At 52.4% G+C, this 16,214-nt stretch overlaps 1 protein-coding gene across 1 annotated transcript in view; it reads left to right on the top strand.

The window, feature by feature from the left end:
• The window catches only part of LOC135551002 (ubiquitin domain-containing protein 2-like), an 85,802-nt gene that overhangs the window by 52,425 nt on the left and 17,163 nt on the right, over window positions 1–16,214 (top strand). Inside the window, exon 2 of the mRNA XM_064982351.1 lies at window positions 3,278–3,514. Coding sequence (XP_064838423.1) covers window positions 3,278–3,514 — 237 coding nt within the window. The remainder of the gene's footprint in view (window positions 1–3,277; window positions 3,515–16,214) is intronic.

Raw genomic sequence — 16,214 nt, 5'->3', positions numbered from 1 at the left:
CATTGGCAGCAGAGAACTGGAAGGAGAGGCGGCCAAAGAAAGAATTGGCTTTGGGGGTGACGAGAGAGATATACCTGCTGGAGCGTGTGCTACAGGTGGGATATGCTATGGTGACCAGCGAGCTGAGATAAGGGGGGACTTTACCTAGCAGGGTCTTGTAGATGACATGGAGCCAGTGGGTTTGGCGATGAGTATGAAGCGAGGGCCAGCCAACGAGAGCGTACAGGTCGCAATGGTGGGTAGTATATGGGGCTTTGGTGACAAAACGGATTGCACTGTGATAGACTGCATCCAATTTGTTGAGTAGGGTATTGGAGACTATTTTGTAAATGACATCGCCAAAGGATTGGTAGGATGGTCAGTTTTACAAGGGTATGTTTGGCAGCATGAGTGAAGGATGCTTTGTTGCGAAATAGGAAGCCAATTCTAGATTTAACTTTGGATTGGAGATGTTTGATATGGGTCTGGAAGGAGAGTTTACAGTCTAACCAGACACCTAAGTATTTGTAGTTGTCCACGTATTCCAAGTCAGAGCCGTCCAGAGTAGTGATGTTGGACAGGCGGGCAGGTGCAGGCAGCGATCGGTTGAAGAGCATGCATTTAGTTTTACTTGCATTTAAGAGCAGTTGGAGGCCACGGAAGGAGAGTTGTATGGCATTGAAGCTTGCCTGGAGGGTTGTTAACACAGTGTCCAAAGAAGGGCCAGAAGTATACAAAATGATGTCGTCTGCGTAGAGGTGGATCAGAGACTCACCAGCAGCAAGAGCAACCTCATTGATGTATACAGAGAAGAGAGTCGGTCCAAGAATTGAACACTGTGGCACCCCAATAGAGACTGCCAGAGGTCTGGACAGCAGACCCTCCGATTTGACACACTGAACTCTATCAGAGAAGTAGTTGGTGAACCAGGCGAGGCAATCATTTGAGAAACCAAGGCTGTCGAGTCTGCCGATGAGGATGTGGTGATTGACAGAGTTGAAAGCCTTGGCCAGATCAATGAACACGGCTGCACAGTAAAGGATCACTCACTACTCATAAAGCACCCTGGGATCACTCACTACTCATAAAGCACCCTGGGATCACTCACTACTCATAAAGCACCCTAGGATCACTCACTACTCATAAAGCACCCTAGGATCACTCACTACTCATAAAGCACCCTAGGATCACTCACTACTCATAAAGCACCCTAGGATCACTCACTACTCATAAAGCACCCTAGGATCACTCACTACTCATAAAGCATCCTAGGATCACTCACTACTCATGAAGAAAATGTAGAGCTTTTATTATTCCAAAAACATAAAATACCATGAAATATTTTGGCCATATCGCCCAGCCCTAATCCCTTCTAGAAGTCAGGGTATGAGTTGAGAAACCTGCCTATTTTCCTCTAAAGTACGTAATGTCATGATTTCAAAGCTAAACAATATTATTCATGTCATTCATGCTCGTTTTGGGGTTTTACCCCTGTTGACTCCTGTTGACTCCTTGAAGGAGTGTGCTCTTTGTGGAATTATACCCATAATGCACCACGCAGCCCATTGACAACGGACCGGCAACACAATGGGCGTTAATATTAATTGAATGGAGTGTCCCATCTCCTCATTTCTTAAAATATTTCTCAACACATCTGTTGTGCTGTGAGAGAGACATGTGGATGGAACCCACATCATCAGCAGCACCACCCTAGGAGAGCAGAGATACTCTCTCTCTCTCTCTCTCTCTCTCTCTCTCTCTCTCTCTCTCTCTCTCTCTCTCTCTCTGTCTCTCTCTCTCTGTCTCTCTCTCTGTCTCTCTCTCTCTCTCTCTCTCTCTGTCTCTCTCTCTGTCTCTCTCTCTCTCTCTGTCTCTCTCTCTCTCTCTCTATATCCCATTGTCTCAGACTCTCTCTGTCTCTCTCTGTCTCTCTCTATGTCTCTCTGTCTCTCGCTCTGTCTCTGTCTCTGTCTGTCTCTCTCTGTCTCTCTCTCTCTGTCTCTCTGTCTGTCTCTCTGTCTCTCTCTCTCTCTCTGTCTCTGTCTCTCAATTCAATTCAAGGGGCTTTATTGGCATGGGAAACATCTCTCTGTCTCTCTGTAACTTCTCTCTGTAAGGTATATGTCTATAAAGTGAAATAAACAATAAAAATTAACTGTCTCTCTCTCTGTCTCTGTCTCTGTCTCTCTCTGTCTCTCTCTCTCTGTCATTCTCTCTTCTCTCTATCTCTCTTTTCTCTGTCTCTCTCTCTCTCTGTCTCTCTCTCTGTCTCTCTGTCTCTCTCTCTCTCTGTCTCTCTCTCTCTCTCTCTGTCTCTCTCTCTGTCTCTCTGTGTCTCTCTCTGTCTCTCTCTGTCTCTCTCTGTCTCTCTCTCTCTCTCTCTCTCTCTCTCTCTCTCTCTCTCTCTCTCTTGTGGATAATGGCAGCCAGATGCTTTCCCCAGTAAACCTCCCCTACCCTCCTCTCCCTCTCCCCTCCCCACCCTCCACTTCCCCTCCTCTCCCCACCCCTCCTCTCCCTCTCCCCTCCCCACCCTCCACTTCCCCACCCCTCCCCTCCCCACCCCTCCTCTGGATTGTACAATCCAGGTGTGCAAAGCTCTTAGAGACTTACCCATAAATACACTTGGTCATTATGGGGAATTGTGTGTAGATGGGTGAGAGAATTTTTAACATTTAATCCATGTTGAATTCAGGATGTAACGCATCAACATGTGGAATAAGTCAAGGGGTATGAATACTGTCTGAAGGCTCTGTCAATAGTTGTTTATTTTCATTTGATAAACCATTAAATTGCACTTTAGCTGACCTCAGTGGAATTTAAGCAGCATTTTGTCACAAGTGAACATTTGTACGTAGTTTTTAACATTAGAATGACATTACAGCGCAGGAGGCTGCCGAGTGGAGAACGGCTCAATAATGAATGGGAGCAGAGCAAATGGAATGGAAACCGTGTGTTTGATGTAATTGATACCATTCCACTGACTGCGATCCAGTCATTAACACGAGACGGTTCTCCCCAATTAAGGTGCCACCAACCTCCTGTGCATTGCAGTGATGGCACAAAGCCAACACATCACCCTGAGAGTGGAATGCTTCACAGAGAGGACTTGACCAGCTGTGATTTAAACTGAGAATGTTTTCAGAAGGTTATGTCCAATCATTACTCTTTGATTTGAACCATGTCTCCCTCCCCCTCTCTCTCTCTCTCTCTCTCGGGCTCTCTCTCTCGTTCTCTCGGTTTCTGTCTCTCTTTCTCTCTCGGGTTCTGTCTCTACCTCTATCTATCTCTCTCTCAGTGGCTCTGGGACGTAACCAGGCCTTGAAGAGAGAGAAGCCCAAATGGAAGAGTGACTATCCCATGACGGACGGCCAGCTGCGCAGTAAGCGGGATGAGTTCTGGGACACGGCGCCCGCCTTTGAGGGACGCAAGGAGATCTGGGACGCGCTCAAGGCCGCCGCCCAAGCCTTTGAGAGCAACGACCATGAATTGGCCCAGGCCATCATCGACGGGGCCAGCATAACATTGCCACACGGTACGACACACACCACACACACATCTGCTCCTCTATCATCTCTATGTCTCTATCTATCTTTTCTGTATGTCTGTTAGCCTGTAATATAACACTGCCATGAAGTGGCCCAGGCGGTGCCGTCGTAATGCTACCACACAATACATAACACACTCCATAACACACTCCACCTCTATAAGCTCTATCTGTCCCCTCTCTGTCATAGTGTAACTCTGACACACGATAAGACACACAGACATCTCTCTATCTGTCCCCTCTCTGTCATAGTGTAACTCTGACACACGATAAGACACACAGACATCTCTCTATCTGTCCCCTCTCTGTCATAGTGTAACTCTGACACACGATAAGACACACAGACATCTCTCTATCTGTCCCCTCTCTGTCATAGTGTAACTCTGACACACGATAAGACACACAGACATCTCTCTATCTGTCCCCTCTCTGTCATAGTGTAACTCTGACACACGATAAGACACACAGACTATCTGTCCCCTCTCTGTCATAGTGTAACACTCGATAAGACACACAGACATCTCTCTATCTGTCCCCTCTCTGTCATAGTGTAACTCTGACACACGATAACACACAGACATCTCTCTATCTGTCCACTGTCATAGTGTAACACTGACACACGATAAGACACAGACATCTCTCTATCTGTCCCCTCTCTGTCATAGTGTAACTCTGACACACGATAAGACACACAGACATCTCTCTCTTGCGCTATGTCCTCTTTTCTTTTCCATTACCTCATTTTCTCTTGCCTTCTCTCTCTCTCTCTCTTTTTTTTTTCTTTTTGGTAAAAGTAGAAGAGTAGTAATGAGTTGCATTTACTGTGCTTCCTTTCACCAATCAGAGGTCTTTATATTGGGAGGAGTCATTTTGTCCACCAGCAATGGTGGCCATTTTTGGAAAGAGAGAGAAGTGCAGCGAGATCTTTGGTGACCACAGAACCTGGGTTGAACATCTCATCCTAAGGGATCTACAGGGCAGGGGTCCCTGTTTATCCTGGTCAGGGTCCCTGTTACTATCCTGGTCAGGGTCCCTGTTACTATCCTGGTCAGGGTCCCTGTTACTATCCTGGGCAGGGTCCCTGTTACTATCCTGGGCAGGGTCCCTGTTACTATCCTATCCTGGTCAGGGTCCCTGTTACTATCCTGGTCAGGGTCCCTGTTACTATCCTGGTCAGGGTCCCTGTTACTATCCTGGTCAGGGTCCCTGTTACTATCCTGGTCAGGGTCCCTGTTACTATCCTGGTCAGGGTCCCTGTTACTATCCTGGGCAGGGTCCCTGTTACTATCCTGGTCAGGGTCCCTGTTACTATCCTGGTCAGGGTCCCTGTTACTATCCTGGTCAGGGTCCCTGTTACTATCCTGGGCAGGGTCCCTGTTACTATCCTGGGCAGGGGCATTGGATTCTATCTTTAGAGTAGACCAGAGGAAGGTGGTCTCTCGACCAGCCCAACCCTGTTTATCTTCACAGGGGTCTCTCGACCGGACCAACCCTGTTTATCTTCACAGGGGGTCTCTCGACCAGCCCAACCCTGTTTATCTTCACAGGGGGTCTCTCGGCCGGACCAACCCTGTTTATCTTCACAGGGGGTCTCTCGACCGGACCAACCCTGTTTATCTTCACAGGGGGTCTCTCGACCTGGGCCCAACCCTGTTTATCTTCACAGGGGGTCTCTCGACCGGACCAACCCTGTTTATCTTCACACAGGGTCTCTCGACCGGAGCCCAACCCTGTTTATCTTCACAGGGGTCACAGGGTTTATCTCAGGGGGTCCGGACCAACCCTGTTTATCTTCACAGGGGGTCAACTCGGACCAACCCTGTTTATCTTCACAGGGGGTCTCTCGACCGGACCAACCCTGTTTATCTTCACAGGGGGTCTCTCGACCAGACCAACCCTGTTTATCTTCACAGGGGTCTCTCGACCGGACCAACCCTGTTTATCTTCACAGGGGTCTCTCGACCGGACCAACCCTGTTTATCTTCACAGGGGGTCTCTCGACCGGACCAACCCTGTTTATCTTCACAGGGGTCTCTCGACCGGACCAACCCTGTTTATCTTCACAGGGGTCTCTCGGACCAACCCCGGACCAACCCTGTTTATCTTCACAGGGGGTCTCTCGACCAGCCCCAACCCTGTTCATCTTCACAGGGGGTCCGGACCAACCCTGTTTATCTTCACAGGGGTCTCTCGACCAGACCAACCCTGTTTATCTTCACAGGGGTTTCTCGACCAGCCCAACCCTGTTTATCTTCACAGGGGTCTCTCGACCAGCCCAACCCTGTTTATCTTCACAGGGGGTCTCTCTCGGACCAACCCTGTTTACCACCGGACCAACCCTGTTTATCTTCACAGGGGGTCTCTCGACCGGACCAACCCTGTTCATCTTCACAGGGGGTCTCTCGACCGGACCAACCCTGTTCATCTTCACAGACAGCGTACCTAACTAATGACAGGAGCACAGATCTCCGGCTGTTTGTTTGGAATAGTGTTGGTGAATGTATATACCCTTTCTAGATGGACTTTACTGCTGAGAGGCATAAACACATAAAATGACGAATGTTTCCTGGAGTATCTGTGGAGCTGCCTTAATGCGCACCACACACACACACACACACACACACACACACACACACACACACACACACAAACACACACACACAGACACAAACACACACACACACACACAAACACACACACACACAGACAAAAACACACACACACAGACAAAAACACACACACACACACAAACACACACACACACACAAACACACACACACACACAAAAACACACACACACAGACAAAAACACACACACACACACACAGACAAAAACACACACACACACAAACACACACACACAGACAAAACACACACACACACACACACACACACACACACAGACACACACACACACACAACACACACACACACACACACACACAAACACAGACAAAAACACACACACACACACACACACACACACACACAAACACAGACAAAAACACACACACACACACACACACACACACACACATACACATACATACATACACACCTCTTCATAAAGTTGACATATCACCAGTAATGCAATATGGTTAACGCACAGTTTTCCTGTTTCACAGTTGTACAGCAGCTTTTAGATAGGGTCTGAGAAGCTCTCAGCAAGGTTATCTACGCTACCAGAGTGCTGCCTTATCAGAAAATGGATTTGGCCAAGAGGTGTTGTTAATCTCTCCAGAGCCCGTTCTCTCCCACAGTCGCTCCATTGTGCACCGAGACATCTTTATCTCCCCCGCCAATCGGTGGCCTTTTTGGCTCAGACAGGGTGTCACTGGTTTGGTGTAAATCAAAAATGTGTATTTCCCTCTTGTCCAGATTAGCTGGGTTGGGTGCTGAGGCCTGCTGTCGGTGTCTCCTGAGAGAGCAGAGGAAAAGCCCATCTATTACACAGCATTCACTGGCAGACAGACATTCTCATCGACGGGGCTGCAGTGGAGCAGGCTGGGAGCTTCAAGTTCCTTGGTGTCCACATCACCAACTAACTAACATGGTTAGAGTGTAGAGGCGGTAGGTAGCCTAGTGGTTAGAGTGTAGAGGTGGTAGGTAGCCTAGTGGTTAGAGTGTAGAGGCGGTAGGTAGCCTAGTGGTTAGAGTGTAGGGGCGGTAGGTAGCCTCGTGTTTAGAGTGTAGGGGTGGTAGGTAGTCTAGTGGTTAGAGTGTAGGGGTGGTAGGTAGTCTAGTGGTTAGAGTGTAGGGGTGGTAGGTAGCCTAGTGGTTAGAGCTCCATTGTAGGGGTGGTAGGTAGCCTAGTGGTTAGAGTGTAGGGGTGGCAGGTAGTCTAGTGGTTAGAGTGTAGGGGTGGTAGGTAGCCTAGTGGTTAGAGTGTAGGGGTGGTAGGTAGCCTAGTGGTTAGAGTGTAGGGGCGGTAGGCAGCCTAGTGGTTAGAGTTGTAGGGGTGGTAGGTAGTCTAGTGGTTAGAGTGTAGGGGTGGTAGGTAGCCTAGTGGTTAGAGTGTAGGGGTGGTAGGTAGTCTAGTGGTTAGAGTGTAGGGGTGGTAGGTTCCTAGTGGTTAGAGTGTAGGGGCGGTAGGTAGCCTAGTGGTTAGAGTGTAGGGGTGGTAGGTAGCCTAGTGGTTAGAGTGTAGGGGTGGTAGGTAGCCTAGTGGTTAGAGTGTAGGGGCGGTAGGCAGCCTAGTGGTTAGAGTGTAGGGGTGGTAGGTAGTCTAGTGGTTAGAGTGTAGGGGTGGTAGGTAGTCTAGTGGTTAGAGTGTAGGGGTGGTAGGTAGTCTAGTGGTTAGAGTGTAGGGGTGGTAGGTAGTCTAGTGGTTAGAGTGTAGGGGTGGTAGGTAGTGGTTAGAGTGTAGGGGTGGTAGGTAGTCTAGTGGTTAGAGTGTAGGGGTGGTAGGTAGTTAGAGTGTGTAGGTAGTCTAGTGGTTAGTAGAGGGTAGTGGTTAGAGTGTAGGGGTGGTAGGTAGCCTAGTGGTTAGAGTGTAGGGGCGGTAGGTAGCCTAGTGGTTAGAGTGTAGGGGTGGTAGGTAGTCTAGTGGTTAGAGTGTAGGGGTGGTAGGTAGCCTAGTGGTTAGAGTGTAGGGGTGGTAGGTAGCCTAGTGGTTAGAGTGTAGGGGTGGTAGGTAGTCTAGTGGTTAGAGTGTAGGGGTGGTAGGTAGCCTAGTGGTTAGAGTGTAGGGGTGGTAGGTAGTCTAGTGGTTAGAGTGTAGGGGTGGTAGGTAGTCTAGTGGTTAGAGTGTAGGGGTGGTAGGTAGTCTAGTGGTTAGAGAGTAGGGGTGGTAGGTAGCCTAGTGGTTAGAGTGTAGGGGTGGTAGGTAGCCTAGTGGTTAGAGTGTAGGGGGTGGTAGGTAGGGGCCTAGTGGTTAGAGTGTAGGGGTGGTAGGTAGTCTAGTGGTTAGAGTGTAGGGGTGGTAGGTAGTCTAGTGGTTAGAGTGTAGGGGTGGTAGGTAGTCTAGTGGTTAGAGTGTAGGGGTGGTAGGTAGTCTAGTGGTTAGAGTGTAGGGGTGGTAGGTAGTCTAGTGGTTAGAGTGTAGGGGTGGTTAGGTAGTCTAGTGGTTAGAGTGTAGGGGTGGTAGGTAGTCTAGTGGTTAGAGTGTAGGGGTGGTAGGTAGTCTAGTGGTTAGAGTGTAGGGGTGGTAGGTAGTCTAGTGGTTAGAGTGTAGGGGTGGTAGGTAGTCTAGTGGTTAGAGTGTAGGGGTGGTAGGTAGTCTAGTGGTTAGAGTGTAGGGGTGGTAGGTAGTCTAGTGGTTAGAGTGTAGGGGTGGTTGGTAGTCTAGTGGTTAGAGTGTAGGGGTGGTAGGTAGTCTAGTGGTTAGAGTGTAGGGGTGGTAGGTAGTCTAGTGGTTAGAGTGTAGGGGTGGTAGGTAGTCTAGTGGTTAGAGTGTAGGGGTGGTAGGTAGCCTAGTGGTTAGAGTGTAGGGGTGGTAGGTAGTCTAGTGGTTAGAGTGTAGGGGTGGTAGGTAGTCTAGTGGTTAGAGTGTAGGGGTGGTAGGTAGCCTAGTGGTTAGAGTGTAGGGGTGGTAGGTAGACTAGTGGTTAGAGTAACAGTAGGGGTGGTAGAACAAATCCCTAGTGACAGAGTAAAAATCTGTTGTTCTCCTCCTGAACAGGGAAGTTAACTCACTGTTCCCCGGTAGGCCGTCATTATAAATAAGAATTTGTTCTTAACTGACTTGCCTGGTTAAATAAAAAACATATTTTTTTGTTGATGGTATTTTTCATAAAACTATTTGGTTAAGGGCTTGTAAGTAAAAATTTCACTGTAAGGTGTATTGTATTAGCATGTGACAAATACAATTTGATGATTTGATTTACATGTGAGTAATTTAGCAGACAGAGTGACTTACAGTATTGAGTACATATATACTGGTCCCCTGTGGGAATTGAACTCACAACCCAGACATTGGCAGCGCCATGCTCTAGCAACTGAGCCACAAGAGACCCTGTGTGGCAGACAGACAGGAATCTCACAAGCAGGTTTCTTTCTCTTTGTCCTCTCTCTACCTAGTGGTTAGAGTCTTTCTAGTGGTTCTCTCCCCCTCTCTACCCCCTAGTGGTCTCTAGGGGTCTCTCTCTACCTCCTGTCTCTCTCTACCTCCTCTCTCTTAGAGAGTGTAGGGGTCTCTACCTCCTCTCTCTTTCCCTCTGTATCTCTCTCTACCTCCTCTCTATGTCTTTCCCTCTCTGTCTCTCACACACAAAGGAAATTCAAATCACCAGGGTTCAATCAATGTAGAATATCTCCTCCTCTCAGCCCTCTCCTGACATTGTCAGGCCGTCCCGTGTGTTACCATGTACATTCACTCTTCCTTTTGTCTTGTCAACATACTTTCTTATTGCCGTAGCTGTCAACATTTCTGACTGCTGAACTAGTCAAAATCAAGTCAAAACAAATTGTATGTTATTGTGAGTGTAGTGAAATGCTTGTGCTTCTAGACAGTGCAGCAATATCTAACAGGTAATATCTAACAATTTCACAACAAAACCTAATACACACAATCTATTTCATAACTATACTAGGCGGACCTGTTTGGTTATGACAGGGTCAGTTGACACTGTTCCAGGGTCAGTTTTCCCTCCAGTGCATTTCTTTTAGACACCCGCCAAGTCTGAGTAGAAGTGCTGATCTAGTGGTTATCAGTTTAGGGGCCGTATCCACACAACTGTCTCCGAGTAGAAGTACTGATCTAGGATCAGTTTAGCCTTTAAATGAGTCAGATTGTATGGATAGAGGTATTGACAGATACTAGATCAACACGGCCACTATTAGACGCTTTGTGGATACGGGCGTCGTTCTACAATGAGCTGGCTGGAACTACAAAGTTAAATATGGCCTGACATGATTATGAGTTACACCTGTACAACCCAGTTACACCTGTACAACCCAGTTACACCTGTACAACCCAGTTACACCTGTACAACCCAGTTACACCTGTACAACCCAGTTACACCTGTACAACCCAGTTACACCTGTACAACCCAGTTAACTGCTGTCTGAACGGAGTTACACCTGTAGGCCCAGTTACACCTGTACAAGTGTAGGTGGGTAGGTAGAAGAGTGTAGGGAGTAGGTAGTCTAGAGGGAGAGGTACAACCCAGTTAGGTGTACAACCCAGTGGTAGAGGTGGGGGTAACCCAGTTACACCTGTACAACCCAGTTAGGTGGGGAGTACAGAGTTAGAGTTAGAGTGTAGGGGTACAAGAGAGTGGTTAGACATCAGCCTCCCTCCAGAACTGCTGGGAGACAGTGGAGAGGTGGGGAGGGAGAGTAGCCTGGCTAGGGGGGGGAGGAGAGAGAGAGAGAGGTGGGGAGGGAGAGAGGAGAGAGAGGTAGGGGGGAGGAGGAGAGAGAGAGAGAGGTGGGGAGGGAGGAGAGAGAGAGGTGGGGGTGGTTAGAGGTGGGGAGGTAGAGAGAGAGAGAGGGGTGGAGGGTGGTTAGGGAGGGGAGAGAGGGGGGGAGAGAGGTGGGGAGAGAGAGAGAGAGGTGGGGAGGGGGAGAGAGAGAGAGAGGTGGGGAGGGGAGAGTGAGGGGGGGGTAGTCTAGAGAGAGGTAGGTGGGGAGGGAGGGGTGGTAGGAGTGTTAGAGTGTGGGGTAGGAGAGAGAGAGTGGTAGGTAGTCTAGGGAGAGAGAGGGGAGGTGGAGAGAGAGTGAGGGGTGGGGAGGGAGAGAGGAGGAGAGAGAGAGGTGGGGTGGGGAGTGGTTAGAGAGAGGAGGTGGGGGAGTGGAGAGAGGGGTGGTGGTAGTCTAGTGGAGAGAGTAGGGGTGGTAGGAGTCTAGAGAGAGAGGTGGTAGGAGGTAGAGGGAGGGAGTGGTTAGAGTGAGAGAGAGAGAGGTAGGGGTGGGTAGAGGAGAGAGAGAGGTGGGGAGGGAGAGAGAGAGAGGAGGGGGGGAGAGTTAGAGAGAGGTGGGGGAGAGAGAGAGTAGTCTAGAGAGTGTAGGGGAGGAGGGGGAGAGAGAGGTGGAGGAGTCTAGTGGTTAGAGGTGGGGGGTAGGGAGAGAGAGAGAGAGAGGTGGGGAGGGAGAGAGGGGTGGAGAGAGAGTGGTGGGGAGGGAGAGAGAGAGGGTGGGGCAGGGAGGGAGGGAGAGTGTAGGGGTGGTAGGAGAGTGGTTAGAGAGTAGGAGGTGGGGAGTGGTAGAGAGAGAGAGTGGGGGGGGTAGGTAGTCTAGTGGGGAGGTAGGGGGGAGGAGAGTTGAGAGAGAGGGGGGGAGAGAGAGAGAGAGGTGGGGAGGTAGGAGCCTAGTTAGAGTGAGGGGTGGAGGAGAGAGTTAGAGTGTAGGGGGGAGGGTCTAGTGGTTAGGAGGGGTGGAGAGTCTAGTGGTTAGAGTGTAGGGGTGGTAGGAGTCTAGGGTTAGAGAGTAGAGGTGGTAGGAGTCTAGTGGGAGGTAGGGTGGTTGGAGAGAGAGGTGGGGGGGAGGGAGAGAGGAGTGGAGGTGGGGAGGGGTGGTTGGAGAGTGGGGAGAGAGGTGGGAGTCTAGTTAGAGGTGGGGAGGAGAGAGTGGTTAGAGAGAGTAGGTGGGTAGGTGGTTAGAGAGAGGGGTGGTTGGGAGTTAGAGAGGGGCGGAGGAGAGAGAGAGGTGGGGGGGAGGAGAGAGAGAGAGAGAGAGAGGTGGGTAGAGTGGTTAGAGAGAGAGAGGTGGTAGACTAGTGGTTAGAGGAAAGGGAGAGAGAGGATCTGTTGGAGAGAGAGAGGAGAGGTGGGAAGGAGAGAGAGAGGTGGTGGGGAGGTGGAGAGAGAGAGGTGGGGGGGGGAGAGAGAGAGAGGTGGGGAGGTGGGAGAGGTGGGGAGGGAGAGTGAGGGAGGGGAGAGAGAGGAGAGGTGGGGAGGGGAGAGAGAGAGAGGTGGGGAGGAGAGAGAGAGAGAGATAAGAGAGGTGGGGGAGGGAGAGAGAGAGACTATTTGGTGGGGAGGAGAGGGGGGGTGGGGAGGGAGAGAGAGAGAGAGGTGGGAGAGAGAGAGAGAGAGAGGTGGTGGGGAGGGAGAGAGACATTGGGTGGGGAGGGAGGAGAGAGAGGGTGGGGAGGGAGAGAGAGAGAGAGAGGGGTGGGGAGGGAGAGAGAGAGAGGTGGGGGGAGGGAGAGAGAGGTGGGGGGGAGAGTCAAGAGAAGAGAGAGAGGTGGGGCTTGTGCTTCTAGAGAGAGAGAGAGAGAGAGGAGGTGGGGTCAGATTGTATGGGGACAGATACTAGATCAACACGGCCACTATTAGACGGAGCTCTACAAGAGAGATGGCCTGAGGGTGGGGAGAGAGAGAGAGAGAGGTGGAAAACTGCTGTCAGGGAGAGAGAGAGAGGTGGGGAGGGAGAGAGAGAGAGAGAGAGGTGGGGGAGGGAGAGAGAGAGAGAGAGAGGTGGGGGAGGGGAGAGAGAGAGAGAGAGAGGTGGGGGAGGGAGAGAGAGAGAGGGGGTGGGGGGAGGGAGAGAGAGAGAGGGTGACAGGTGGGGAGGGAGAGAGAGAGGATGCGGGGAGGGAGAGAGAGAGGGGGGGGGAGGAGAGAGAGAGGAGAGAGAGGTGTGGGAGGGAGAGAGAGTATGGAGAGAGAGAGGTGGGGAGGGGAGAGAGAGAGAGAGAGAGGTGGGGGGAGAGAGAGAGAGAGGAGGTGGGAGAGGGGAGAGAGAGGGTGGGGAGGGGGAGAGAGAGAGAGAGAGGTGGGGAGGGAGGAGAGAGAGAGAGAGGTGGGGGGGAGAGAGAGAGGGGTGGGGAGGGAGAGAGAGAGGTGGGGGGAGGGAGAGAGGTGGGGTGGGGAGGGAGAGAGAGAGGTGGGGAGAGGAGAGGGAGAGGTGGTGGGGAGAGAGAGAGAGAGGTGGGGAGGGAGAGAGAGAGAGAGGGGTGGGGGAGAGAGAGAGAGAGGTGGGGAGGGAGGGAGAGAGAGTGGGGAGGGAGGGAGAGAGAGAGAGAGAGGTGGGGAGGGAGAGAGAGAGAGAGGTGGGGAGGAGAGAGAGAGAGGGGGGGAGGAGGGAGAGAGAGAGAGAGGTGGGGAGGGAGAGAGAGGTGGGGAGGGGAGAGAGAGAGAGAGAGGGGTGGGGAGGGAGGGAGAGAGGTGGGGAGGGAGAGAGAGAGGTGGGGAGAGAGAGAGAGAGGGTGGGGAGGAGGAGAGAGAGAGAGAGAGGTGGGAGGAGGGAGAGAGAGAGAGAGAGGTGGGGAGGGGAGAGAGAGAGAGAGAGAGTGGGGGGGGAGGAGAGAGAGAGAGAGAGAGGTGAGGGAGGGGGGAGGAGAGAGAGAGAGGTGGGGAGGGGGAGGGAGAGAGAGAGAGAGGTGGGGAGAGGGAGGGGAGAGAGAGAGAGAGGTGGGGAGGGAGAGGAGAGAGAGAGAGAGGTGGGGAGGGAGGGAGAGAGAGGAGAGAGAGAGAGGTGAGGGAGAGAGAGAGAGAGGTGGGGAGGGAGAGAGAGAGAGGTGGGGAGGGAGAGAGAGAGAGGTGGGGAGGGTGGGGAGAGAGAGGTGGGGAGGGAGAGAGAGGAGGTGGGGGGAGGGAGAGAGAGAGAGAGGTGGGGAGGGAGAGAGAGAGAGAGAGAGAGAGGTGGGGAGGGGGGGAGGTGGGGAGGGGGAGAGAGGTGGGGAGGGAGAGAGAGAGGTGGGGTGGGGGGAGAGAGAGGAGAGGGTGGGGAGGGAGGTGGGGAGAGAGAGAGAGGGAGGTGAGGTGGGGAGGGGAGAGAGGAGAGAGAGAGAGAGAGGTGGGGGTGGGGAGGAGGAGAGAGAGAGAGAGAGAGGTGGGGAGGGAGGAGAGAGGGGAGGGAGAGAGAGAGAGTGGGGGAGAGAGGAGAGAGGTGAGGAGGGGGGGAGGGAGAGAGAGAGAGAGAGAGAGGTGGGAAGGGAGAGAGAGAGAGTGGGGAGGGAGAGAGAGAGAGGGTGGAGAGAGAGAGGTGGGGGAGACATGGGGAGGGAGAGAGAGAGAGGAGGGAGGGGGGAGGGAGAGAGAGAGTGGGGTGGGGAGGGAGAGATGGAGGAGGAGAGAGGGAGGGAGGAGAGAGAGAGGTGGGGGAGGGAGACAGAGAGAGAGGTTGTGGGGAGGAGAGAGGAGACAGGTTGGCAGGGGAGGGAGCAGAGAGGTGGGGAGGAGAGCAGCAGGGAGGGAGACAGGGAGAGAGAGAGGGAGACAGGGAGACAGAGAGAAGGGTGGAAGGGCAGGCATGGACACAGGGAGGCAGGGTGACAGACAGACAGGGGAGACAGACAGTCGGGGAGACAGGCAGGGGAGACAGAGTTAGAGGCAGGAGTAGGAGGGAGACAAGGCAGGCAGGCAGGCAGGGACAGGGTGACAGACGGACAGGGAGACAGACAGGCAGGCAGGCAGGGTGACAGACAGGCAGGGAGACAGACAAGCAGTGGGACAGACAGGCAGGCGGGGTGACAGACAGGCAGGGAGACAGACAGGCGAGGAGTTAGACAGGCAAGGAGTTAGGCAGGGAGACATGCAGGTCAGACAGGCAGGGAGACAGACAGGCAAGGAGTCATACAGGCAAGGAGTCAGACAGGCAGTCAGGGAGTCGGACAGGCAGTCAGGGAGACAGACAGGCAGTCAGAGAGTCGGACAGGCAGTCAGGGAGACAGACAGGCAGTCAGGGAGACAGACAGGCAGTCAGAGAGTCGGACAGGCAGTCAGGGAGTCGGACAGGGAGTCAGAGAGTCGGACAGGCAGTCAGGGAGACAGACAGGCAGTCCGAGAGTCGGACAGGGAGTCAGACGGGCAGGCAGGGAGTCGGACAGGATGTCAGGGAGACAGCCAGGCTGGGAGGCAGGGAGACAGACAGGCAAACGGGACAGACAGACCCACAGAATAACAGATGGACAGACAGACAGCTTGTGACATGTATGTTTCCAGGTGCAAGCTGTGGCTCAGTGTTTTCTGATGACTGCAGTTGGTGTGAACCAAGAGGAGCCCAGGACACTTGAGCTGTCTGCTCTGCTGTCATGTTCTCTTACGCCACCTAGAGGAATGGACGAGCAGAGCACTACGCTTCATCTCAACAGATCTGTGGGGGCTCTGGGGCCAGGCCTGAAGCTCTGACTCAGTCAACTTTCAACTTTTAATGTGACGTGCACAAGTACAATGAAATGCCTTCCTTGCAAACTATAAACCCAACGATGTGGTAATCAATTTCAATGTAGCACTAAACATAACAAGGTAGAACAATGACACCTTCCTGGAATGGAGTCACATTCACCATGGTTCGCCTGTAACATTTAATATCAAATCATTCACAGTGTAAATAGGGACTTTTACTAATTCAGAGTCGTGGTGGAGGCTGTGAGGTGGTCTGGCGCTGAATGTGAGAGTAGAGCGCAGCCCCTGTTTAGGACAGCCTCGTGGAGCAGTGACTCGTGGAGGACAGCCTCGTGGAGGACAGCCAGCCTCTTGGAGCACAGCCTCGTGGAGCACAGCCTCGTGGAGGACAGCCAGCCTCGTGGAGCACAGCCTCGTGGAGCACAGCCTCATGGAGGACAGCCTCGTGGAGCACAGCCAGCCTCGTGGAGGACAGCCTCGTGGAGCACATCCTCGTGGAGGACAGCCTCGTGGGGGACAGCCTCGTGGGGGACAGCCTCATGGAGGACTGACTCGTGGAGCACAGCCTTGTGGAGGACAGCCAGCCTCGTGGAGGACAGCCTCGTGGGGGACAGCCTCGTGGGGGACAGCCTCATGGAGGACAGACTCGTGGGGGACAGCCTCGTGGATCACAGTCT

Source organism: Oncorhynchus masou, chromosome 12 (assembly GCF_036934945.1).
Source record: "Oncorhynchus masou masou isolate Uvic2021 chromosome 12, UVic_Omas_1.1, whole genome shotgun sequence".
In the NCBI taxonomy this organism is placed as follows: domain Eukaryota; kingdom Metazoa; phylum Chordata; class Actinopteri; order Salmoniformes; family Salmonidae; genus Oncorhynchus; species Oncorhynchus masou.
This window is presented reverse-complemented; position numbering and strand designations above follow the sequence as displayed.